Source organism: Ammospiza caudacuta, chromosome 1 (genome assembly GCF_027887145.1).
Source record: "Ammospiza caudacuta isolate bAmmCau1 chromosome 1, bAmmCau1.pri, whole genome shotgun sequence".
In the NCBI taxonomy this organism is placed as follows: domain Eukaryota; kingdom Metazoa; phylum Chordata; class Aves; order Passeriformes; family Passerellidae; genus Ammospiza; species Ammospiza caudacuta.
In genome coordinates this window covers 95,035,025-95,061,033 of record NC_080593.1, presented here as the reverse complement: position 1 = coordinate 95,061,033, position 26,009 = coordinate 95,035,025, and the positions used below count along the sequence as shown (strand labels likewise).

The 26,009-nt window shown below is 43.5% G+C and overlaps 1 protein-coding gene across 1 annotated transcript in view; it reads right to left on the bottom strand.

Moving 5' to 3' along the window:
- Nucleotides 1-437: 437 nt before the first annotated feature.
- The window catches only part of RIPOR2 (RHO family interacting cell polarization regulator 2), a 68,770-nt gene continuing 43,198 nt past the window's right edge, over nt 438-26,009 (bottom strand). Inside the window, exons 9-22 of the mRNA XM_058822978.1 lie at nt 23,549-23,592; nt 22,171-22,296; nt 20,624-20,772; nt 19,461-19,590; nt 16,768-17,457; nt 13,968-14,152; nt 12,050-12,218; nt 10,486-10,621; nt 9,446-9,607; nt 8,327-8,485; nt 6,702-6,904; nt 5,177-5,260; nt 3,161-3,251; nt 438-2,042 (exon numbers count right to left, since the gene is read on the bottom strand). Of these exons, the coding sequence (XP_058678961.1) occupies nt 1,942-2,042; nt 3,161-3,251; nt 5,177-5,260; nt 6,702-6,904; nt 8,327-8,485; nt 9,446-9,607; nt 10,486-10,621; nt 12,050-12,218; nt 13,968-14,152; nt 16,768-17,457; nt 19,461-19,590; nt 20,624-20,772; nt 22,171-22,296; nt 23,549-23,592 (2,429 nt within the window). The 3' untranslated portion in view covers nt 438-1,941. The remainder of the gene's footprint in view (nt 2,043-3,160; nt 3,252-5,176; nt 5,261-6,701; nt 6,905-8,326; nt 8,486-9,445; nt 9,608-10,485; nt 10,622-12,049; nt 12,219-13,967; nt 14,153-16,767; nt 17,458-19,460; nt 19,591-20,623; nt 20,773-22,170; nt 22,297-23,548; nt 23,593-26,009) is intronic.

Genomic DNA, 26,009 nt, shown 5'->3' with positions numbered 1-26,009 from the left:
TTCTCCAAGCTATAATGGGATGAGATACACCCTCCATTTGGTGCAGGACCTCTGTATGTGAGCTGCTCCCTGTTCTTTCTGGCTTTGGCTGCTCCATAGGCAGCTCTACATTCCCCAAGGTGTGTCAGCCTGAATGTTTGAAAAGGGAAAATGAATGGAAGGAATGTCTTCTGTCTGAGGAGAGTCTGTCTTCATAGAAGGGAGGAGTAATCAGTGCAAGTTGGCTAACAATCCTGGAGCCTCTCCAGCACATTTTCTGGTAGTCCCTGTGGAGCCTTCCTTGGTATCTTGAATGATACACAGAACTGGCTTGCTCTGAACTTAAACTATGAGCCTGACAGTGAAGAGGCTGCTGATGGAAAGGGTGACTGTACATATGGACTGATGTGCTTAGTAATTAAAAATAATCTTTATTATAACTTAAATGTGATAGGAAATATGGTGAGTACAAATGCCACAAAACTAAAAGAAAAAAATTAAAAAAAAAAAAAAGTAGTAGATACAAAAGGACACCTTGAAAGAATTCAACTGATGGGACATGTGTAGTATAAAAACCATAACATGGCTATTCCACCTTTGCAAAAAGAGTTTATATTCCTCAGTAAACAAGTAAACATTTTGCAGTGTACAAAATGTACTTCTTTAATTAAAGGAAGAATATATATATTTATAAATATACAGATATGTACATTCTTGTAACATTCACAGTAAAAAAAAAAAAACAAAACAAATGATCCCTGCCTGCCAAAGTGTTTGGCTCACAAGGTTTCCTCTTGATGTGAACTGTTTGCAATATTTTCTATGTTGTTCTATGCAAATTTGGATACTTCAATTGACATCTAAACCAGCATTTCATGCATAATGAACACAGTACAGGAACACTCTTCTGTTAAATTCTGTTCACCTCCTCTGTTACCTTAAGGCTTGTAATCAACAGTTTGAAGCACTCGCTGTCTTTCAGCCTTGCAGTGCAGGCAGGGGGGTGCATTCACTTCCCCCTCTGTTTATTACTGCCTCCCAGGTCCACTTGAGTTTGTTCTGTTCTTTATATGGAAATCGCTCTATAGAAACTAGGCTCCTCTAATTAGAAGGTACAAAATCCAATCCTGCCTGCAACTGCAGGACAAAATGGTTCTGGGGACTTGTGCAATTAGCGGTATTCACTCCTCCTTCTCAGAATAAATAAATGCTCTTTACCTTTTCATTTAGTTTTCAGAAACCTACATGATTGTTTGATCCCCCTCAGAAATTGCTGGATTAATGATGGTTTGCTGCTGGAGGGCAAGAGAAGGGAATAAAAGACCAGTGGAGGCATTTAGAATGAGTCACCAAAGTGATGCCTCCCAGGGTTTACATCATGCTGTTTCTCAAGGCAAAACTTGTAGAACTTTCCTGTATTTCAATTCCAAGACACAACTGAGAAAGCTGAGCAGCGTTTCCTGCCGCTGGAGTGTTGCTGGGGACACTGCATGGCAGCAGACACTTCATTTGGGATTCAAGGGAAAACTTTGCATGCCTGTTCAGGTGGCCTTCTGATTGTCCTTGATAGATACGGTATCACACATCTCAAGCTTTCACAACAACTTCAAGGAAGTAAATATAGTAGGAAAATATATGGAGATGCCAAATTCTAAAAACCTCACAGAAGTCTGTTGAGGCTGAATAACTGCAATTATATTATTTGTTTAGAATCAGTCAAGAAAGTATTGTTCCTCAGCATCCAACTGTTCCATCATGAGCTGCAACGAGGAGCCAATAGGAATCCTTAAGCTGGATTTTAGATTTTGCTTTTCTTGAAGAAATCTGTAAATTGCTACATTTTGGAACATTCTCATAGCATTCTTTAAAGTCTTCCTTTTGTTCCCCACACTGTGGGGAACAATTCAAGTGCAGCTCCATCCTACTTTAATGCCTGTTAAATATTAGCACGTTTTTTTCCACCTAAAAAGCTGTGGCAGCTTCAGTTCCACGGCGGCTTCCAACTTTAACAAATTCCCGGGGAAATTTGTCCAGCTGCTCGTATGCCAGTCTCCCATCTTCACCTGAATGCAAAATGATAAAGCATAACAATGTGTTATGTCATTGCCCTAGAACATTTAAATACTGTTAGAAGGTACTGATTGGCCAGTAACTTCTACCCCTTCTTAAACTTTATCTTGTGAGAAACAATTTCAGAAATTATTTGGAAAAGTTAAACATGCTCTGAATGTTCAAACTATTTTTTTTTTTAACTTCCCATGTAACTTGTTTGGTTATCTAAAGCCAGACAGAAGCAGATGTGGCTTATATGATGAGTTGACACTATCTTGCACACTTGTACTGAATGACCTATTGTGCTTCTCAAGGTCTCAGCTGCTGCTGTGATGTACTTGAGGTAAATGTTTATCCACTTCAACCTTGGAAAATATAAAGTTTATCCATCTCCCACTTCCTGGCACTTTAAAGAAGTGAGTCTATCTACAATGTTACTTCTATACTGCTGAAAATGAGGAAGCAGTATGTTTGCTAAATGTTATTGTGTCTTTCAACCTCTTTTTCCTTAGCTACTGCCATCTATATGCACTTCCACTAAGACAGCATTGAGCCTAATGTGTTGAACTGGCAATAATCAACCAAAAATGGTCTCTGTATGTTGTCCAGAAGAATGGCAGAACAATCAGTTTTCAAGTGTCCTTGGGCTAGTTGTTTTATAATCTGAGCGATAACACGTCCAACAGCAGACTGAATTCCTGCTGAAGTGGTGAATGGAAGAGAGCATATTTGAAGGGTTTGCATAATTAAAATAACACAAGGACACCTCCCCCACGGAGTAGAAATTCATGCCTAGCTGAAAGACCAGAAAAACACAATTTTTCCGTGCCACTGAAGTACTGGTGCCCAGAAACTGTGCAGATTAATTATCAGTTCTTTCTGTTTCTCAACTTCTCCTTTGCTATCCTTCCTTTTGCTACTTCCCCCTCCAGACTCACACAATTCAATTTCTCTTTTTAGCTCATTTTCAAAATGAATGATTTTTAAGAATGTGTATTTTCTGACTTGTTTAAATCACTCTGTAAAGTTCTATTTCAATTTACAGTCTCACATTGACATAGCTCAGATGTCTTACATGCTGCTCTGTTCAAAAATAAAATTAAATATTGCTCTAAACCAGGCAACTCACCAAGGGAGAGCAGGGTTTCGGACGCCACTTTTCTGATCTCTTCATTGTCAGACTGGCAGAGCGTGACCAGCATTTTAATGCTCTCAGTAGCCTGGGAAGTGCAAAGAGAAATGCTTCAGCACCACACAGGACACTGGGGTTTTTCCACAACCTTGCATGTAAATAGGAACCATCCTCTGCACTGCCCTTCCCACTGCAAGCAAAGGGCTTTGGTGGAGACAGGAGGAATGGGGTTTCCCTGAGGGGAAGCATTTGGAGGAGGTGTATTTTCTGCTGCTGGTGTGGAGCCTTCCTAATTTTCCTACCCTATGCACTTCATACATAAATCTGACAGACCACCTATGTCTGCCACTTCTGACTGTAGGATAGGTGATGGGCTGTGGACCAAGGCCATAAAATGCCAAGGTAGGGGTACAGCAGGGAAATGAACAGGAGACAGGGGTCTAGCAAATGGGTTTCCTATAAGGCATGTAAGCCTGTGCTCACGAGCATTTGCAGACTTCTGCCTTGCCTCTGCTATTTTTGGGAAGAAAGCAAGGAATAATCCTGTTCTGTGATACAAAAATGTCAGGTCTTTGGGGAGAGCAGCTGTCATAGCGTCTCTGGCTGGCTATTTAATACTACAAGAGAGATGAGTGAAAGGAAGGGCAGGTGCTGCCCCAGTGTGACACACGGAAGAGGCACTGAGGCACAGAGTCAGCATTTGTATGAGCCCTGTCGATCCAAGGGGCACAAGGCCTGGGCTGCATGCTCTGAATGAGGGCTTTGCTGCCACAGCCATTACACCTCACCCCCTTGCCTTCAGTGTGGCCACTCGTGTGTGACTCGGGGTGAGGCTGCACTGCTGACTACAGCTCAAATGCCTGAGAGTGATGGGGCACAGCCACACAGAGCTTGCTGCCATCTGAAAAAAACCTCAGAGATTCACTGGGCCCTTTGCTTAATCCACAAGCAATTGTGGATTAAACTGCCCTGGGTTACCCCATCCACAGCCACCTATCCATTGTAGCATTTCCATCTCTGAAGTAATAACTTCCAGCTTCAGCTTTTGCTTTGAAGATTCCAAATGGTGATACTTTCCCTCAGCAGCTTTTTTGCTCAGCCATTCTCACCATTCAAGACTCACTGGAGCCACACTGCTCAAGTTAAACTTGCCTAGCTCCAGTTCCCACCACTGGTTCCTAGTCTGAGTTTTCCTGAGCAATCAAAAACCCCACTGCACCCCCAGGCAGCAGAGATGTAATGTCCCTCAGCATTGCCTCTCAGGGATGCCTGCTAGCTTCTCCTTTAAGGGAAAGGTTTTTTCATATTTAAACAATATTGGATTATGTGTTGAATGGCATCAGTTGTGACTGGGATGAAGCTACAGTTTAGAACTGCCTTCCAGAGGACAGACTAGAGGGAGAAATAGTCAGTCCAAAGTGCATCAGTCTCATGGAACACATTTTTTGCCCCAGCAGCCACCCATACCAGCCAGGCTTGGGTGGCTGCTGTCTCCCATGGCTCTATACAACCAAAACAAAAGTGCATTTTCCCATCCTGTCACAGGCTGGAGTGCAAAGATGGTACCAGATGCTAGCTGAAGCTGCAGTGCCCAGATATTATGACCAGTTATTTGTCACAAAACAAGCTGTGATCTCTCTTCTCTACTACTGCAGCCCACATGCATTAGAGCTCATTTTATCCTGGGAAAGCATTTTTTTATCCTTCTCAGTCAGTACTTTACGGATTAACTTTTTTTTTCTTTGTGATGTGGAACCGAGTCTCCTGAAGTCAGTATGAGAGGGAGGAAAAGATGATATGCAAAAGACAAAACTTTGCCAAGGTCACAGAACCCAAGTGTTTGTGGTTTAGAAGGTTCTAAACAATTCCCTTTATCTGAAAAAGGATGGAGCACAGCAACAAAACAAAAACACTACTGCTGCTGTTATTGAAATTTCTGTTTTGTTGTTTGTACCTATCAGATGTCCTTTCAAAAACAAAGCCAAGCACCACAGTGTATTCCTTGTCTCTTACCTTGAGGTATCTTAGAGCCAAGCAAGCTGCTTTCTGCAGCTGGAGGTTGGGCTGGGTTAGTGCTTCACAGTAGTAAATCAATGCCTGAAAACAGATAAAGAAGAACAGCAATGAAAATGTCTGTGCTTCCACAGAGAAGGGTGGAGCATGGAGATATTGCTACCCTGTTAAAGGACAGCAATTGCAGCCTGCCTCCCTGGCAGGGAGCATGTGGGATGGCACAGCTGGGATAATTCCCTACAGCAGGTCCAGGCCAGACCACCAGTCATAGATCAGCAGTCTCAGGGCAGCTTTTGGTGAGGAGAAGTTCATATTAAAGTGAGATGCACAATCTGGCACCTTTGAAGGCCTTTCACCATACATCACCAAAGAGCTTTGAATGGGCTTTGGAGTCTAATATCTCAAGAGGTGGCCCTTGGGATGGTCTCTTTAATGTAGGGATAATAATGAACTAGTTGGTATAGACCCTAGGGAGACTTAACATAATTATTACAATGTCAGGATGAGCTGCTAGACCAGTTTACTGCTTGACCCTAGAAATTAGCAGCTACTACTGAGCAGCAAATCTCAGCAGCACTCGGCTGTACAGTGAATCCATCTGCAGCATAATTCATAAAGCTGCATAATACCCTCACAGAAGCCACTCTGTGGTCCTTCCTGCAGGCAATGGACCAGGTATCAGCTACACATGCCTGTTCCAGGAGAAGGTTATATTTGCCCTGAGATGCTGCCTCTAGGAAGCTGGGGATGGGAGAAGGATGGTATGAAATACCAAGAGGCTGCAAAAATGGAAGATGAAGTGGGAGGGCAAGCACAGAGGGGACAAGAAAAGCAAAGACTTTTTCTCTTCCCTTTGCCTTCCTTCTGCCACTCTTCCTCTTCCAGCTGCCTCTTCTGTTGCTCTTTCCTGACAGAGAGCAAGATGGATAGTAGGGAAAGGTCTGCCATGAAAGGGTAGGAGCCAATCCCTAATTTCTTCTTACTCCTCCTTATACCCTCTATTTAATTTCTGTGCTTAATCTGGCCCTGCTTGTTGCATTTGGTATCAGAGATAGACTCAAATCTTAGGTCTCACAGCTGAGCTGTGTTTGTCCAAGGCAGTCTGTCCCCTCTGGAAATGCTGGGAAGTTCCATAGATGACAGACTCCTCTGGAAAAAAAAATCTGAGACCTACATCTTTGCATGTGGTGGGGACTGTTACCTTGAAGCCTTGGACTGAAGGCAAGTCTGAGACAGGGCAGCAGAAATGCTGAAGTGTGGAAGATAGCTGGAGCGCACAGCACTCAGTGAGTATTTGCAGTTTTGATTGGTACCTGTTCAGCGTAATGACAGGTACAAGCAAACTGGCATAAAGACAGAAACAGACCTTCACATGTGCAGAAAAATTAGACAGGATATCCCTCTGGATCAGTTTAAATCAAGCTTGGATCAGTTATTTTATACGCACAGATATTTGAGACATGCAGGTAGAAAAAGTCATGATGACACAGGTCAGTCATGTGACAGGTGATTTTCTGCCACTTACCTTCTCCCTGAAGTGCCTGTTTTCTGCAGTTGCTGTCAGAAGTGATGCCACAGTCTCACTGACTTCATTTTTATTTTCATTGAGAAGTAAAGCCAAAGCTCTTAAAACTTCCTGCTGTGGTGGAAGGTTATTGGAGTTTATTTTGGACACGTTGTGCTGCAGTTTTCCGTCTTTCACTGACTGCAGCACCTGAACCACAGATGCTGGAAGTGCAAGAAAAAGGTCTGTGTTACTTTGTCCTCTCAGCACTTTGGATTGATCCTTTCCTCACTAGCAATCCTTGATTTATACTACACACACTGAGGATACAAAAATATTCCCATCTGAGCAACTGCAGCATGGCAGTGTGTCTGCATGGGGAATTGTCTGGGCTTTAAGCTGGGCTAGTTTCTCAGACCTTCTTCAAGTGAGGAGGAGATGAATAGATGGGCCCAAGTGCAGCACTTAGGCCTACCCAGAGCTACAAGCAGCCCTGTCAAATCTTTGCTTTCTGCTGGAAGATGTCAATTCTCACTCTAACAATTGAGACTAAATATCCTTGCCAGGGTATTGACTTGCAGAGCATCTTTATGAGAGCTTTTCCTGGAGAGACTGGTGTCTGCCAAAAAGAGCTAGGGCTAATATGTTTCAGAGGTGAGTTGAAATGTCATTTTGCTTCCAGGCTTTTGAGCAAAAGCTCCCTCATATGCCCAAATGAAAAGGAAAACTAGGCAAGGTTCCTCAAACTCCCTCTCAAACAGAGAAGACAACTTGGCTTGCCAGGGACTGCTGTTCAGCACACTTTGTGCAGCATCTGCTTCTCTCTTTAGCTCTTGGTGGCAGGGCCTGCAAAACTCTGAAGTGCTGTGATCCCTGAGAATTGCTCAGCACTTCTGGAGTTGTCTCCATAACAGGTGGTGAAAGACCAAGACATCATCTGTCACAGACATATTTCATGAAAAATCCTTTTGCTAGGATTTTTTTCTCCTGAGAAGCTGAGGCCTCAGAAACAAAATGCAAACAATGATTATCTGCTGCTGAGGAATGCAACAGGTGCATCTTTGATTGGTCCATGTTGGTTGTTTCTAATTAATGGCCAATCACAGTCAGCTGGCTCGGACTCTCTGGTCAGTCACAAGATTTTATTATCATTCCATTCCTTTCCTTTCAAGCCTTCTGATGAAATCCTTTCTTCTATTCTTTTAGTATAGTTTTAATATATAATTTTATTTTAATAGAATATATATAATAAAATAATAAATCAGCCTTCTGAAACATGGAGTCAAGATTCTCGTCTCCATCCTGGGACCCCTGTGAACACCACCACAATCATCCAAGGTGTGGGCACAGAAAACTTCCCAGACCTTGGGCTCAGCCCACCACATCAGCCATTCCCTGAAAAACAGTGCTTTCAAAACAGTTTTTTTTCCATTTGAATATGGAAATAGGATTGACTGAGGGTCTATCTGCATCAGCTCCTTGACATGCACAACAGTTCATGTGCATTCACCTAATAGCCAGGACACTTCTTTGTCTCTTTTCTCTCCTCCTTTTGTAAAGCCAGCCTCAGGGCTGGACTGCCTTGTGTTGAGCTCAGAAGGACAGGGGTGTACTCCCTAAGCAGCCAGCAGAATTTACAACCCTACCTTCTTTGGCGAGCTGCAGCAAATAGCTCCCAAGGTCACTGACGCTGTGGCTGGCAAAGTAGCTGTAATACTGAAAGACAGTGATGGTCTCGGAGGACATGCTGGAGTAGAGCACGGGCTCCGTCCGGTCCAGGATCTGAGACACCAGGATCCTGAAGACTGCGGGAGGCCATGGACAAAGGCACAGGTTAGTGAGAGCAAAAGCTGCTGGCAAAATTACACAATCCATTTCAAAACTGGAAAGAAAGAACCTCATCTGCAAGGCCAGATAAGTGATGTTTCTAAGTGATGTTCCCAATGTTTCTAAGCTCAGCTGTGGTTAGGTTAGAAGCTGGACAGGCCTTCTCCCTGTCTGGGTCTCATTGCCAAAGAATTTCTTTGTAAGGACAAACCTCTGCCAGTTTACAGATGGCTAGTGCAGCTCCCTGGGCAATCAACAGAGCATCATTTCTAGCGTGAACAATATCCTGCATCATAACCCCCTCTCCACATGCACTGCCTGTACATCCCCACAGTGCCTCTGAGGCAGGATTTGGCTTTGCTATTTTTCATGTTCCTGTACTAGTGTGGCATGCAGAAAGCTAGTCTGAGGCACTGCCTGTGAGAGCTGTAGCATGGAGCAGGAAGGAGAACACTGCCCTGTGTAGGCACCCACACCTGGGCAAATCAGCCTCCATCCCCATTCTGTCCAAGGGAGAGCTAGTCAGCATAACTAGAGTTTGAGGTGTGGTACATCCCCCACAAGACAAGAACCTGTGCTCAGACAAACTCACTTGAATGTGGATTAATTTCAATCCCAGTGCATTGTAATGGGTGTGGGAATTATACAGATACACAAAATTAAGTCCAAGGATTCCTGATTTACTGAATCACTTACAAACCTGTATTTTGGAATAGACTTTTCTTTCTGGTTAGCTCATAAACCTTAAAACAGTATTTTCTTTTCTGTTAACCTCACCTTTTTTTATTATTTGGGGCCAAACTGTTTCAAGAGTTGTAGCAATAGTTTTCAAATGAGATCTTGGAACTGTGGCCAAACAGATCTCCGAGGGGTTGGAAAACAAAGCTCAGTAAACAACTGTTCTCCATTTTGACACATTTTTTTGCAGCAGTTTGTACCTGTTTCTGCAAGTCCTGGACACTCCTCATTCACAGTGGTGGCAAAATTGATATCCAACTGCTTCATCATCTTGTCTGCAGAGGTGTGATACACTCCTGCAGGGCCAGTACACTTCATCCAGAAAGCCAGCAGTGACAGCTTCTTGTGGAACTCTGGAATTGCTGGGGGAGACAAAATGAATAATGAAACAAAGCCATGCTAGAAACATCAGCTTTGAAAAAAGAAGGTAAGAATAAAGGACATCTCACCCAATCCCACTGATAAACAGTTACTGTTTGCTGGGTCTCCCTAAGCCATTACCTTCATGAGCATGACCAGGTGCTCACCCCAGGTTTGTAACGTGTTTTTTTTGTTTCCCATGGTAATGTGAGAAAATTTGCTCCTGATCCAGTTCTTGGCATTGATGTCCCTTCCTCTTAAATAGCACAAAATACTAGGGGAACACCACAAATGGTCTGGACAAGTTTGGTCCCTGTCCTAGCACTAGACATGGCTTCAAGTAAGTCACAGTTTTTGCCCCAATTTTCTGATATAGTAAATACTCATTGTAGCATTTACCCATCCTGCCAGAGCGTAACTATGTGTTTGGCAAACTCTTCCATGTATTAAAATAGATGCAAAAAGAAAAATAACTTAGAAGTTCTCCATAGAGACGACTAAAAATGAAAATGTTCAGGAAGTTGTATTACGCCTTTGATATTGTAATGCAAATTGTGCCTTTCCTCAGGAAAGAAAGGTGGAAGAAGAATTTGGGTCTTCAGAGGTGGAAGTATCCCTAGCCCATAACACCAATGACATCTGTCCATCTTCTGCACATCAGGTTGGATAAGTGCTTTCTCTTCTCACTTGCATTTCAGCACTGAGGACAGATGTAGGTGACACCTGCCTTGCCTGCTGCGTCTCCTGGTGACCCTGAGCCAGCCCTTACTACAATGGCCCCTCCTGCACTGCTGGTGAGCTCTGCACAGTGATTATTTCAGCAGACACACATACCCAGGCAAATCCTTGTCAGAAGGAAAGCCCCTAAGCTGTTTCTTACCATCAGTAAGAGAGGTGATGTTTCCCAAGTTCTCAGTGCTGATCTCGGCAATATTCTCCACCACAAGGATCTGCCTGGACAACTTATCCAGGAGGTCTCTTGTCACAAATGGTGTTTTACTGGAGAACACAATTTGCTGGTGAAGACAAATGGGAAGAGGCAAAAAGGAGTCATTGAACCAAAAAGAAACCCAGCCTCAGAAAAAACAAAAAAACTCCAAAACACCTGAAGTGCAACAACAAATTCATTGCCTGGAACTGCAGAATCTCCTTAACTTAAAAAATTTTTTGTTGTTGGGATAGTTTTTGGTCCTAGTTGATATGCATCACTGCTTGTACCTTCAACATCTACATCCACATCCAGACACCTGAGAATCCAAGTAGCCATTTGTGAAAGTAATTTCTGATTTACACACTCCACAAAGCTAAAGAAACCCATCACCACGAGACTTAAAGCCAGGCAAGAATATTAGTCTGACTTTCACACAATGTGGGCCATAGACTTTCAGGACAACCCTGTACAGGGGAAGACCACAAGTTGCTCTTTCTCTATTCCATTTCAGCTTTGATCAATTACTTAGGTGCCTTTATTAATTTTATTAATTAATTAATCCTTGCTAATACTCCCTGCTGCTGCTATCTACATCTTCTTCAGCAGTTTATGTAAATAATATTCATATCAGATCTGCTGTGTGTGTGGATGTGGTTCAAGTTCACCTTGCTCACCTGCATATTTACTGTATACTCTTGTATTGAAACCAAAAAACCTCCCTTTTCCTCATAGTGTGAGTCAGCAGAGTTTCTGGCTCAGCACTAAGGGTGCTGGAATCAGGCTCACGCTCTCCTGCTTCAACGAGCTTTTGGGGAAAAAAAAGCTAATTATAAATAAGATGGAAGAGTAAAATAATTGTGACAAGGAAGTTGCAGCATGTTTTGATTTGTCAGGAAAATCCTGATAACCTCACTTACTGGATGTTTAAATTCGCATTTGCTGTGCATGAGCTCTGAAAAAAAAGTCTACAGAAAAGCCCCTCTAGTTGTGAGCATGAACTGACAATTTTGATGTCCCAGAGGAGGTGTCTCATGCTGCCTTCACCGTGCCTATTGCAGACAGAATCTCTCTGCACCACGTGCAAAAATTCATCTCTGCTCTTGAACGCTGCAGGCTCATCTGGGGCTCAGTTAAACAGTGGAGATGGGGTTCCTGTTTTACCCCTGAAGACACAGGTTGCTTTAACTGGGAACTGACTTCACTCCCAGCAAAGCCAGCAGGAGTATGTAACCCAGAGCAGGGGATGCCCCTGTCCCCACTGCCCTGCCCCTCAGCCCTCCTGGGCAGCTCGTGCCAAGCCCCCCTTAGTTCACAGGTCAGGTCTGCTCCAAAACCAGCCAGGATGGAAACGATGGAGGCACCTCTGGCTGGGGTCAGGGTGTCACCATCCAACCCCAGCATGGTGTCTGTGCCAGCCCTGAGCTCCCACTGCCTCGCAGGAGCAGCGCTGACCTTCCCAGCCTGCAGGCAGGAAGGATTTAAAATAAATGCCCAAATGAGGCTGGGCTGGTACCTGAATGAGCTGGGTGCAGTACTGCAAGTGCTTAACTATGGTTATATCCAGGCTGTCGTTGCCTGTGGTCAGGGGCAGAGGGCTGCCAGCCACACTGGTGCCCACGCCCGTGTCCTCGGTGAGAGCTTCGCTCAGGTGGCCTCTGGCTTCTGGGTGCTCCGTCCTGTAACTGGGGAGGAGGCAGGGAGGAAGAGGAGGTCAGTGCAGGGCCAGCAGCTGCCACAGCAGACACACACCCACACCCACAGCCCCACTCACACACAAGGGGATGAGCAAAGAGCACGGCAGAAGAGCTGAAAGTGCACAGAAACCTGGTGATGGGCACATCGTATCACAAAGGAGCAGGGCTGCCCTGCCTGGGAACAGGAGGGACGTGCCCATCCAGGGGACAGACCTGTCCCCTGACTGGCTTGCCCTGAGTGATGTGATGTCCGCAACAGCAAGGTTTGTCGTGGTTACTGTCCCTTGGTGGTGACAGCTTTCTCCCATCTGTGACGAATCACCTGCCCAGTTACTCTGGATTAAGAACCATGACAATTTCTGCTAAGAACAGCTCTGTGCTTGCAGAATCCTCCTGCTGTCAAATTTAAGGTTCATTGCAGAAGGAAAACCACTGCTGAAGTAAGAGACATGATGTTTTCATATGCAGTTTTAGACACAATGTGTACAGCTTACTTTGCAAATTGTTTCTGCAAGAGTGTTGAGCTAGTCTGTGTTTTAAATAATTATTTCCAATATTGTGTTGCTGCACAAATGATCCTCCCCATGTTTAAATGCAAAGCCTGAGGTCAGTCCCCAGATGGCAAGTGTGTTTGGCTGCAAGTTCAGAAGTTTCAACACATGCAGTCTTTACACTGAGTCACACACTTACACATCTAAAAATGGAAGTGGGAATCTGCACTGTCTGGGGATGAGCCAGAGGGGAAAAAAAGAAATTTTAATTTCTATTTTAACGGGTTGAAGCTAGATCCTTAAATCAGCACAGACCGGACTGAGGTCAGGGTGCCAGTTCAGCAAGCAACACAATTTCCCAAATTTTTTTTCCCACCAAGTCTTATTCTGGAATGGGGACATGATGGGAACAGCACGGTGGTTGCTCACTGCACTCAAACTGCTTTAAGCAAGCTGTGAGTAGTACAGCTCCCTGGCTAGAGAGCACAGGCAGGGAGGGAACTGTGTTCCTTTCTCTTTTTCCAGCTCTAGTGCCGCTTACGTGCCTGCTGGGCATCGTGTCAGCTCAAAGGAGGCAAACATGCTTTCAAGATCTAATGATTGAAGCACAGCATCTTAAAGTCACACAACAATGGCAGGCCACGGCACAACACCACAGCTTTTTTTGTTTTCTCTTTTTTTGCTTTTTTTTTTTTTTTTTTTTTTTTTTTTTTTTTTTTCTCAGAAAGACCAAAAGTGATGAAAAAAGGGCAGGTGACACGCAGGGCCATGAACAGAGTACCAGTCATCACTCTTACATTCCAAAGGCAACCTACATCATGCTGCTTAAATCTGGCCCTGTGTTATTGTTACTGACAAGCTTAATCCACTGCAAAGACTCATTCGGCTAGAGAGAAAAGACAAAGGGAGGGGGGAAAAACCACAGAGGAATTAGTAATTACATCCAAGGAAAGCCAGGTCCAAACCTATGTCAAGGAAGAGGCTCTGCCAGTATTGATGTCAGCCTAATTTAATTTACCCTTCTCCTCTGGAGGACAGATTGCATATATTTCAACAGAGGAAAAAAAATGGTCCTGGAAACTAAAGATTTTGTATGCAGCATCCATGGGGAGCCCTCTGACCCTAAAACTCATAAAGGATTAGTCAGTCTTCCTTGAATAAATTGTGCACCAGGATCCCCTGTTAGTGACAAAGAGCCAGGGTGTCAGTTTGGCGTAAGCACAGCTGGCAGGTACTACAAACTTACCTATTCTTCTCAATCTCAGTATCTGAAAATACCGAGTCTGCACCTCCTCCACCATTACAAACCTCCACACCACCACCATCCTCATCATCAAAGTCAGAGGTGTTCAGGAAATCAAAGCTTTCTAAAGCACTTTCAACTGTTAGACTTAAACTGGAGGACCTGCTTCGGCTTACTGCTGGCTTGCACTGCAAAGGCAGAACGAACCAATGAAAACCCCAGGTATTAGCTACTACAAGAAAGATAAGAAAAAAATTGATAAAGCTTAAAACTTCAAATTCTTCATTTTATTTTTAAAACTTCATTTTATTGGGTGTTTCATTTCAAGCCTTCATATTCATAGCATATACAATCAAAGCCTGAGAACTGGAGAAAGCCTTTCATTCCTCCTCCCCTCCTCATGCTACCCACTCTCTTCCCCAAAGGAAAACCCTCAAAGGCAAAATTCAACATGTTTTATAGAAATGAGAAGAACTTCTTGAATCCAAGTTTCTCAGCTCTCGGCATTTTGCAAAAGGAATGAAGGGAATTAATGCAATGGAAGTTGAAAGGGGAAGGCACATTCCTTAATTGCTGTTCTAGCTACAGAAGCCAATTTATACATATCCAATGGCACTACCTGATTTATTCCAGACATAACTCTAACAGACCTTAGCCAGGAATGAATTTCATCCCATAGCTGCACATTTATTAATGGAATGAAAGGAGTTTTGTGGCCTTTGAAGCCAAATGGATTATCAAGGAAAAGCCAATAAGGTATCAGATTCCTAGGTGACAGAGAAAGGCAGTATTGTAACTCATAAATTAACAGTGCTAGAGAGAGGGGGGAAACCATCCCCACCTCACTGCAGGGAAGAAACGCAAAGGAACCTTGCTGTTGCTGTAGGAAGTATGAAATACCCTGGCCCCATGTGGCATTTCATCCACATGTGCCCTCAAAATTTCTTCCAGGGTTATCCTGAAGAGTCAGATGTAACTTGAGGGATCATCTCCATTGGTTGGTGAAATCACTTCAACATCTTTCATACCATGTGATTATTTATCAGAAACAGTCATGAGCCACTGGTGTCATTACACAGGCCACATCCTCCAGTCCCAAGCAGGAGCCATGACTTTGTCTCAGCTCACAGAAAAATGCACTGGCCTCTGAGGAATTCAGATCCAGCACCAGCTGCTCTAGAGCTGAAGGGAGCTGGAGTTCCATTTGTAATTCATTTGCACACAATACTAATGGTAATACACTTGCACTTAGGATGTCTGAGTCCTTAAACTGACTGTACAGTCAATAGCTGATCAGACACAATTCCCAACATATCTGTGATGAGGATGAGTGCTGTATCCTGCTTCTTGTGCAGCACCAATGGTTTCAGCTTCCATTTCCTTCAGGGCTTGGTAGTGCAGCTTCTTCAAGCAGACAGGAACAGCAACATGTGGGCCATTTTCTCTGCTCATCCAATATGGCCAGGAGAGGTTTCTTCAGCCACAGCTGGAATCCAGCTCAACCCTTCTGCATGAGGAGCCCTTTTCTGCATGGCTGCTGGTGATGCTGAGTGCCAGTCTGTGAGCTGATCAACAGGTGACACCCAGACTTCCACAGGTCTGAAGAGGCGTCCATCTCGAGTGTGCAGGAATCCTGTCTGCACACATCCATCCTCTCACCCCCATCCCATGTCTGTCTGTTTGTAACTTCTGATCAAAGCAGCCTAAATAAAGAGTGTCTCTCTGCCCTTTGGATAGTCATCCTCTTGTACCAAGTTAGAAAATAATAGTAATGGTACCTTTGCCTGCTCAAACCTCTCTAGGAATAAATAATGCAAGGAATGGAGGCTGCAGGCTGTCAAAAAAAGATGCTTAATTTGGAAAAATACCATGCAATGGAAATAAGGGGTTTAACAAAGTTTCTTTTAAAAAGATAATGCAGAAGAATAAATTATTCCCTGCTTCTTCCTCAGCCATATTTTTGAATAATGAGGCTTAAATGACTAGCAGACCAACTTGCATATGAATATGAAGCATTTGAAATGATTATTTCCCATATAATACTGTTTGCAGAGTAACGTGTCACGAGTTGTTATTCACAGGGGAGATACAAGTAACAGTGACCTGCAGTAAACATATTAACAACACACATGCAAACCACTTTTCTTATGATTTTTAACATTATTCTCTGCATCTTGATGTGATGACAGGATGTCTTTCATTATGAAAATGGATGAGGGGAAAAAGGAAAAGGCCATGCTGACGTGACATGGGGGACAGCAACCTTCAGCGACACTTGTGCTTCTAAATCCCTTTGGCAATTTAGAAAATTCAGCTTGTATGGCTACAAGGCCTGATCCTCAGCTGGTGCAGTTTTGCACAGCTCCATGAAGTTCAGGGGCAGTATGCTAAAGTACACCCACTGAGGATGTGACTCATAGATTTCAAAGGCAGAAGTTTGGCTATATTTGATCCCCAGTATGGCACAAGCAATGGGTTCACAAGAGGTGATTCACAATGGTTCACAAGGCATTCAGGGAAGGGTATAATTTAATTACCCTTCTGTCACAGCACCTTTTTCTCTTTCCCCCAGGTTTTGATAAAAGTTCTGTTGCTTGAGGACACAAGGCTATGACAAGCACATTGCTGACAAAAGTTTAAAAATGCAACATTGTGAAAGGATGCTCCAAGCAGGAGCAAATCTACTGCTACCAGGGAATTCTACTATTCTCCAGAAAGCCTACTTTGATGTTTGCGAGGCAGGCAAGGAGTTTGTACCTGCTCAGATTTTCTTTAGGGTAGCATTTTCTGAAATTGTACTCACTTTTAGGATGTCATCTAGATGCATCACTTCTTGATCCAGGTCCTGAAACTCTTTATACTGCTCTTTATGTGGCTCAAGAGCTAAGAGAAGCCCTTGCAAGGCTTCCTCAATGCTTCCATCGAGATAAGACTTATATCCTTCTGATTCCCCACTAATGGATCCCTCACAAGGCAGCCTCTCTGGGGTCAGGGGTGTCTCTGCTGATGTAAGCCTTTTGACCAGCTGCTTTGTGATGTTGCCCTCATAGGTATCCAGCTCCACAGGCTTGAGTTCTGAGCCTTCATCCGTGTCCTGCAGGAGAGACACCGGGACGCTCGTTTCCACAAAGATATGATCGCTCCCAGCATCAGAGACCTTTTGGCAAACTTCAGGAGCTGCCCTGGGGGTGTTCTTGCTCTCAGCCACCGCTCCCTCTCCGTGGGACAGCAGGTCCTTTGGCTCAGCAACAGAGTCTCTGCGGGAGTCGCTGCTGCTACAGTCTAGGCTGGAGCTCTGGGAGGACCCCAGGGCTCGGTGCTGGCTGGGGGTGGCAGTGATGTCAGGGCTGGAGCTGACGTGAGCACAGGAGGACTCTGCTGAGTTGGCAGGGGGCACAGCATCTTCATAAGGCAGGTCACCAAAAGTGAAGGAGAGAGGCCGCTTCTCAGTGGCCGCTGTGCCATTTTCAAAGACTTCATCTGGCAAATTCGACTGAAAAGATAATAGGGAGAAAGTGTTTATCAATCAGCATTTGAAAGAGGAAAAAAATAACAGCATGTGCCCAGGAAAGAAAAAGGCAAGGCAAAAGATTAAAGAAGCATTCAAGACTTGAGAGATGGAAAGAATATTTCAAATCAAACTTCCGCTTTCATCTGGCACAGGTCCTCAATTTCAGCATGAAAACTTCTGGAAAACCTGGGCTCTGCCATGCCTCTGCTAAAAAGAGAGCTCTAGGAAATGATCTCCAGAGAGTCATGAAATCTGCTCACCCTATTATATCCTCTCAAACTGCATTTCCAGTGCACTGCTCTAGTTCCTGTATCATGGCTCTTTTTAATAAGATTGTACATAAACCACCTTGTCTGCATTTTCCTACTCATTACAGATTTCTGTTCTACTTATTTTCTGACTTCTAAAGTAGTAATTCGTAAAATGTAACACAGTTTGCTCCAAGTTTCTCTAGTGTCATGGTGGTTAAATGGTGATAGTACTGTGCTATTTCCTTTTATTCAATGTCCTGCACGTGGCATGGATGTCTGTAACAATTGTTGAACCAGAGTTATACAGGAATTCTCTCCAACATGAGTTTCTGTTGAAATGAGTCAGCCAAATTGGTGGTGTTTCATTAAAGAAGCAAAACCAGCCTATGCAAACTCCAGACTTATCAGGGCAGATATAGATATAGATACATATGCTCATCTCTGACTGACACATGGGGAAAAATCACTATAGGAGTCACAACCTGCCTATCTAACCTACAAACCCTGCTTTGTTATGTGGCCAGCTCATGGAAATGCACGGCACAGATGGAAGGCAACTACTATTTTGCTGACAATTTGCTGGAAAGAACTGTAGGCATCCACATGTTGTTAAGCTTAAGGGTTAAGTGTCCAAAACTTGAAATTTTTTTCTAGTATTATTAGCAGCTTTTGTCCCTAAACATAATCATAGCCAAAGGTTTATTTCTTCTTTTCTTTGACATGGGTGTGATTTTAGCTTCTGAAAGTCATGTTACTAGGCAAATGTAGACCGTCAATCAGTGTAGCAGGTGATCTTTAAGAACACTGGTGGCTTGTACTCCTGCCCTGCTCTCTGCCCACAGATAGTTGACTTCTGATCATTATCTCTGTAGAAACCAAGAGGAATTTTGATTTAATGGGAACTGCATGGGCTCACAGTTATGTCCTGCCCTCTAATCAGTCAGCAAAATGAGCGAGTTGCAACAGAGAGCGACACACAAAGCATGCGTGGGAATGGAAATGCCACACAGGAACTGAAAAAATCCTTCACCAAACAAAAACCAGGACTCACATATAGCTCTAGCCCTGCTTTTGGGCTTAGCCTGAGCGATGGCAGGTCACTAAAAGAGCGACTGCGACGAAGCTTGTCAAAGAAAGTATCTTGAAGAGCATCTAAGATTGTCAACTTTGGCCTGTCTTGCAGGGGATGCAGCCATTTCTTCAACAGTTAAAGCAAAGAGGGTGTGAGGAAGGGCAAGTTAAATGAATGCTTTGCAGCAGAGTACTAAGTTACAGGCATGGGATGCAGCACTTGCAAGTTCATCTCTGTACAGATGGCCTGATTAAGCATTCAGAATTCGATTCATGCAAAATGCAGGAACACCCTGTGAATATCTTCAGTACAGGGGCAAATTTTATCACAGGATACTTAAAAATACTTGTGCTATAATAGTTGCTTAACTACTGTTGCAAAATGAAAACACATTTTTTAAAGATTATTCAAGCATCACAGCAGTCAGGCAGGAAGGATAGGTATGCATTAATTGGCCACATAGTTTCAAAGATGCCAGGATCATAGTCACCTTTTTTTAGGATTAGCAGCTAGGAATGCACTTGCTTTATAAGTATTTGTAAGGGTAACCTGCTGGAACCAGGGCAAAAAAAGCTTAGACATGTAAAGCAGTGAAATGTTTGCAGTGTTTGAACTGCTCTAAGGTTTCTCATTACATAAACACGAGGCCAAACAGAGCTTACAAAGAATGAGTGGTCCTTGAAGGTTGGTGTTTCAGGAGTGCCTTGGCTGTACATGGACATTCTCCTCTGGAGAGCAGATGCCTTGCTCACATTTCCTGTGGATGGGGTCAAATCTTCAACATCAAAGGGGCTACGGATACACAAGCAAGAGGGGAGAAAATAAAAGGTTGTTAGGCTGAGCAAGAGGGACTTTCAGGTCCATAGAAAGCATTTTTGAAAGGGTGGTTTATTAGCACATCAAAACCCAGAGGTAGCAAGTTTTTAAACTGAAGTGTTTAAAGAAAATGTTGTTAATTAGACAGCAGTCTCAGAAGTGTGGTTTTCGGTTCTGATAAAAGTGTTCCCTCAGAAATAATTTCTGTAGTGTAGGCTGATGTTATTCTTCTCACATGAAAAGTATTCTTGAATTTGAGTTGCCAAGTGTCACACATACTAATGAGAAAGGTGCTCAACTATTAATAGAGCTGTTGCATTGTAAAGGAAACCAGGAGCTGTTATTGCTGGCTTCATGTTTATTGCATTACAAGAAACAGCACACATGATTGTAAAAAGTTAAATGCATCAATGCTTCTTCAGAAATGACATTTACTTATTTCATTAAAATGCAGTGAGAACTGGGTTTGTATCCTAAGGCTACCAGCTCACCTATGGTGACCAATGTGAATAGAAAACACCAAGACACTTACCATCACTCTTGTGGTGTATGAAGCCCTTAAAAGCCAGCTTTTCAAGATGGGCCAGCTCCTGAACTTTGCTATGCTAGTGTGAATCCATAATATGATTTAAAATATATATATATATATATATATATATATATCTGAGGACTCAGTTATATCCCATTTTTAAGCTTTGAAGTAAGCTTTGGGCAATTCTGAGATCTATCATCACTAAGCAGTTCCCATACCTTGTAATGTCAGTTCTTACCAAACCTAATTTAACAGCTGAAACTAGGCACAACCCTTTTCACCACAGGAAAAGCAGGCAAACTGTGGCTGACCATGAACTATTTCTCATACACCAAACTTGGGCCACAGTTCCTTCACAATCTTCCTCGGCAGGGAAAAATATCGAGAGAACTACCCACATGGATGAACCATTTTTCTTTGACTGAAGTTTAACAGCTGATTGACTGATTGATTGAGTGACCAAGGAGTTCTACTTACTACCAGGTGATCTCAAGGTTCAGCTTTACTGTGCCAAGGTCATTAATGTCTACTGCAACCACCTGAGGCCGGGCTGCAAACAGGTCTTTTGTCTCACAGGTTACACTTCCCACAAGGATATGAGTAGCAAGTCCTTTAACTTCTGTGACCTGTAAGAGATGAGAACAGGATATTTAGGACCACAAAAGGCATTGCAACCCCTAATCCCAAAATAATAGTTTTGATTGTCTGGCCTGGCCTTCTTGCCAAAGAGCTTCTAAAATATGATTGTCTGTTGCATTACTTAAGGAAAAAATCTGGGTTTGGTGGCGGTTTTGTTTTGGTTTATTTTTAGGAAATGCATAGTTGCATATGATCATGATTCCATGTTTTCTTTATGTTTTTTATAGGAGTCAGAAGAGGACAACCATACTGGCTTAGACCAAGGGGCTGTCTAGTCTTGTATTTGATCTTTTGCACTAATGATAACCAGAGCTCAAGGGAAGAGTGAGAACAGGGAGGCCATAGAGTGTCTCAGCAGCTGACAAATTCCTGACTGGGAATCTCCTGATGTAACTTGCCTAATTAATAATTCCCAAGGGAGCTCTCTTCTAGGTATTTCTCTCTTGTAACTCTGAAGCCATGTAATTGTTTGCACCAAGGATGGCCTTTGGTGAGGACTTCTACAGATCTACTGTTGAGGAACAACCTCTGTGTATGTTGTTACAGTAGGAGTAGAGCACTATTCATATTTATAGATATATTTGCCTGGGAATTCAGAGTGACAGTTCCATATGCAGCTCCTACACAAATCAGCCTTTGGCTGTTTGCTTGAAAGTCAGTTCTTGAGCCTTTTAAGTGAAAGTGTTTGGATAGAGTCCAAAAAGGGAAGAGAATATACACATTAGCCTTAATAATACTGGGATTCTTGTGTACTATAGAAAGGGGTTCTCTCCTAACTTTCCACCTTAAACTTATGTGTTAGATTGAGGAGAGTGACTCACCATGTGTCACAACTTGCCTTTCATTGAAAACCTACTGTCTCACGCATCTGGGATTATTTTGGTAGTGGGTTTTGTAATCACCTGCATATTTTTTCATAAAGTCTTTGCAGTGTCTAAGAGGGCCATTTCCCCTAAGACTTTCAAGACATTCTTCTGTTTAAACTTCCTAACCAGGGACATCTGGAATGGTTTCTAGGAGCAATTTCTAGACAGGGATGAGAGAATGGGTATCTCTAGGTTGAAGGCTTATGGAAAAGAAAGCATATGGACTTCCAGTCAGGAGAAAACCATGTTGGGACACTGAGGGCAATGAAGATATGGAACAGTGATGAAAAGACTCCAGTTTGGGAAGAAAATCTCTCCCACAGCTCTCACAAATGGATTAGTCTTGTAGTATCTAAACTGGACAATACTACAGCACTTTAGTAGGTGTGTCAGAAATACTAATTATGGCTCGTTTCTAAAGAGTTTAATGATCTGCATTTGTGTTTTTGCTGATGGTGCATGAGAAGGCAGACTCTTGACTCCTGCCTTGCTTGCAGGCAAAGGAGTCAGCATGCATACCTTAATGGAGATCAGTCCAACAATGAGAGGGAGGAAAACCATCTCTTCTCCATCCCAGCTTTGCTTGCCATTCACTTCTATCTTGCCTTTCAGTTTCCAGCGCTGGCGACCGTAACGCATGAAAATCTGAAAAAGAAAAATCCCCTCATTTTCTTGAGAAATCTGTTCTCATGATGCACAAATATCAGAAACAGAACTGGGGAAAGAGTCTGAGAAAGGCTGAAAGAGTTAGGTGGCGTAGGTGCTGCCCTTCCACTTCCCATCGAGTCAGAAGGAAAAATCTACTGGAGGATCTCTATCCCTCACCTCTTCTTATTGCTCCATTTGGTAGCGAACCCCTCACCCAAGTTTTTAACTACATGTAACTTGATGACTCATAACGAAGCTGCAAGGCATTTAATTCCACTTACAGGGAAAGTGGCAGGGCAAAGGAGATTTAGGAGGGCAGGATGAAAGCACCAGTGGTCTATCCTAACATCTACAGCTTGTTGGAGCATCTGCCTTTCCAGCAGGTAAGCTTTTGGCCATTCCCCATCAGAGACCTCCCCAGCTGTGAGGTTTTGGCTGTCTGATGACGGAAATGAATGACATCCCTAGTGCAGTAACCCACTTTGAAGCATCAAGAGCAGGAAGACCACTTTGGGCCAGCTGGGAGACACCTGCACCAACTAATTGACCCCACAGAGGAAGCAGGAGTCATTTGTCACAGGGAATGAGAGTGGGAACAAAAGAATCTATGATTGAGGCAGCTAGGAAGTACTATACTGGTTGGAGGGATTCACTATCAATCCACTGCAAATTTCTTGCAAGGTTAGTTCTGTTCTGGTAGAGCTTTTATTTTAATCCATCTCTAATGAACACACTCCTGATGATCTCTATTGAAACACTGCAATGACCAGAGATCCTGATGCAGCCTCACAGCAGGTAACACCTGGGTCTTGAGAAATGGTTATTGTGTCTTTCTGCCACTGAGCTCTATGATGAAGTAGAGCCTATGCATTCAGTAAAGAATGCTTACAAGGATGTGTTCCATTTGCCCTACGTGTATGGGATGGGGCATATGATTTTTTCCAGGGGAACTAGAAACTTTTGTAAAAAATAAGATTTTTAAAAGTTAAAAAAAAAAAAAGCTCAAAGTTCTTCTAACAGCTATCACCCAGTTCTCTGAATGTAAAATCCAGGTCTTCTGACAGATGCCCTGACAAAAGCAGACATACAGAGAAGGCAAGGTTTTTCAGAGCATATATGGGAAAAATAATACCTGTTCATTGAGGTGCTGATGTGAAAAGGTTTTATCCATCGTGACATAAAGAGCAGCAGAGTTATGCCTTCCTTTTGATTCTTTTGCTATTTAATAAATAAACCGATGCAGACATACCTCGTATTGATCTCCTGGGCAGAGCCGAGCGAAGCCAGCCAGACCTGAGAAGGAAAGACACAGAGGGGATGTGGGAGGGCCTGGGCTGCCAAGCATGGCTGAGCCCAGAAGTGGGGTGCAGTGGGGTGCCCAGGGCCACCACTGCCACACTTGGACAGAAGAGAGCAACACTCTCCTGCAGCCCCCCAGCTGATGTTTATATTCCCCTCTTACTGCTGCCTGTGCATCCTCCAAGACAACCCACCATCTTAATTTTCTATTTTCTTGTTTAATTTATATAAAATTCATTGGGCTGTGGTTTCTTGCACATGAAAGATTTATACCTTCCATCTTTTTTCCCTATTAGAGCCTGAAGTTTCCTTTCATATAGTAACAACAGAAAAAGGAGAAACACCTTCCTGACATCATCTGGCTTCTCAGCTGAGAGCCCCTCCCATGGCGAGGTGCAGGCGAGCTGCTGATATCCCTGTAGTGCTGCTCAACGCTGTCTGACCCAGCTCCACACTTCAACACAGATCCCTTTTTAGCACATCCTCAGAGAGGCACAGCAAGCAACAGGGCCTCCTTCTGCTTAGTGTTTCCATAACATTATCATTCCCATAATAGCTGAGTGTCTTTCAATAGTAAGTGCATCACAAAATATGACTGGCATCTGTAATACCAGATTAATCCATTTTTCCCCAGAGTGGGAGAAGTAGCACAGCAAAGCACTTGTGATCTATGTTTGGTTTTGGGTTTTTTTAAGGTAGGACATAACAATGCTATTTTTATATCAGCACTATGCATATGAAATGAAAGTTTCCTGAGGCTCCACACTGAAATCCAAGGGGAATTACCAGCCCTCTCCTGGCCTGCTGACCTGCTTTTCTACAGGATTCAACTGGTTGTTTTTCCCACAGAGGGAGCTTCTCCTTTCTCACAGATTCCCCTCAGTATGCAGCCATTGCACTTGTTTTGGTATAAAAACTTACTCAGCTTTGCCTATGTGAGCCTAAATCTATGCCTCTAGTGTTGCAGTGCCCAAAGAAAGCGTCTTGAGGCCACATTAAAAGCCTGAGGCAGAGAGAGGGATGCCCCAACAGAACACACTGGGGTGTGTTAAAATCAAGGCAAGTATGAGGAGCCCTAGGAGTCCTGGCTGTATTTGCAGGGATGAATTAGTTCTGCTAGCTGTACTGTAGGAGCAACTCAATCCCTGCATGCAGTCATGGGCTCTCCCTGCTTATCTGCCTCTTCCATTTCTTTGACCAGAAAATAGTTCTCTTTGCTCATCTTAGTGTTCAGAGAGGCCCTTGCACAGAGCTCATATTACCAATTCCTTTCTAATTTATTTACTGTTAATAAATAATTTAGGATTACTAGCACTCCACCACTGCTTCTCTCTCCCCAGGCACGCTTTTATAAGTGAATTTGATCTCTCCTGGGACACATCATTGAAAGCATCTGAGGAAAATAAAAGGTCTTTTTTTTTGCCCAGTGTATGGGGAGGGTGGGTGAGGAAACTCCAGCTTAAAACTCCATATGGATGTTGAAGTCGGTGAGCTGTGACTGGCCCAACCAGGCTGGCCAAGTCTTTTCAGAATGATGAAGAGGAGGCTAAATGCTGACTTGACAATAGGCCATAAGTACTTTCGTAGGAAACAACAGGGGACAGGGTGATCACGGGGCTGTGGGAAGGAGGCAGGGCCACCTGGAGCTCATGCAGCACATGCAGCTCTGCTGGTGGACAGGATGCTGGACTCCTGGCTGCTGGTGGTGGGCTCTGTGTAGCAGAGCCACTGGTGAGTCAGGCCAGCAAATTGTTCTCTCTTTAGTGAAACATCTGGGCTCTTCACCTCCTGCTGTCCTGGCTCTTCAAACAGCTATAAGGGCACTTTCCTGTACATCACAACAGGACAAGCAGATTCCATACAGGAATTTCCACACTCGCTTTCCCTGGTAAATTTCAACAACTGATTAATTCTGATCAGTTAGCTAAGCCTGCTGGCACATTTATTATCTTGATTCTGCAAAATGATTAGGCTTTTATTTTTCTATAAATATAAGTCATAAAAGCTCTGTGCAGCTCCCCTGCTTCCTGACAGCATTGTGTAGGTTGGCTTGCTTTCAGTGTAAGTGACAGAGGGCACAAAATAAAAATAACTTTCACTGGAATGGCTAGGAACAGATAAGCTTTGGGGAGAGGAATGCTTTGATTTTAAATTAGATCCTAAAGTTAGCTGGATATGCTGCAGTATAACTTGAGGGGGAAACTTGCTGTGTGATCTGCAGGCTTTTTTGCCAGAGCTGCTGCAAGCCTTAGCAATAGCAATGGCTATATTGTCCTATAGGATTCCTATTCCTAGGGAAAACTATCTAGATAGAAATCTCAGATGCCCTAATTAGAGAATACTTAGTATGGCTTTTCTCTTTGCTGTTTTCTAATTTGGGCTTCTTTATGTGATGCAAACTGTGTTCAGCA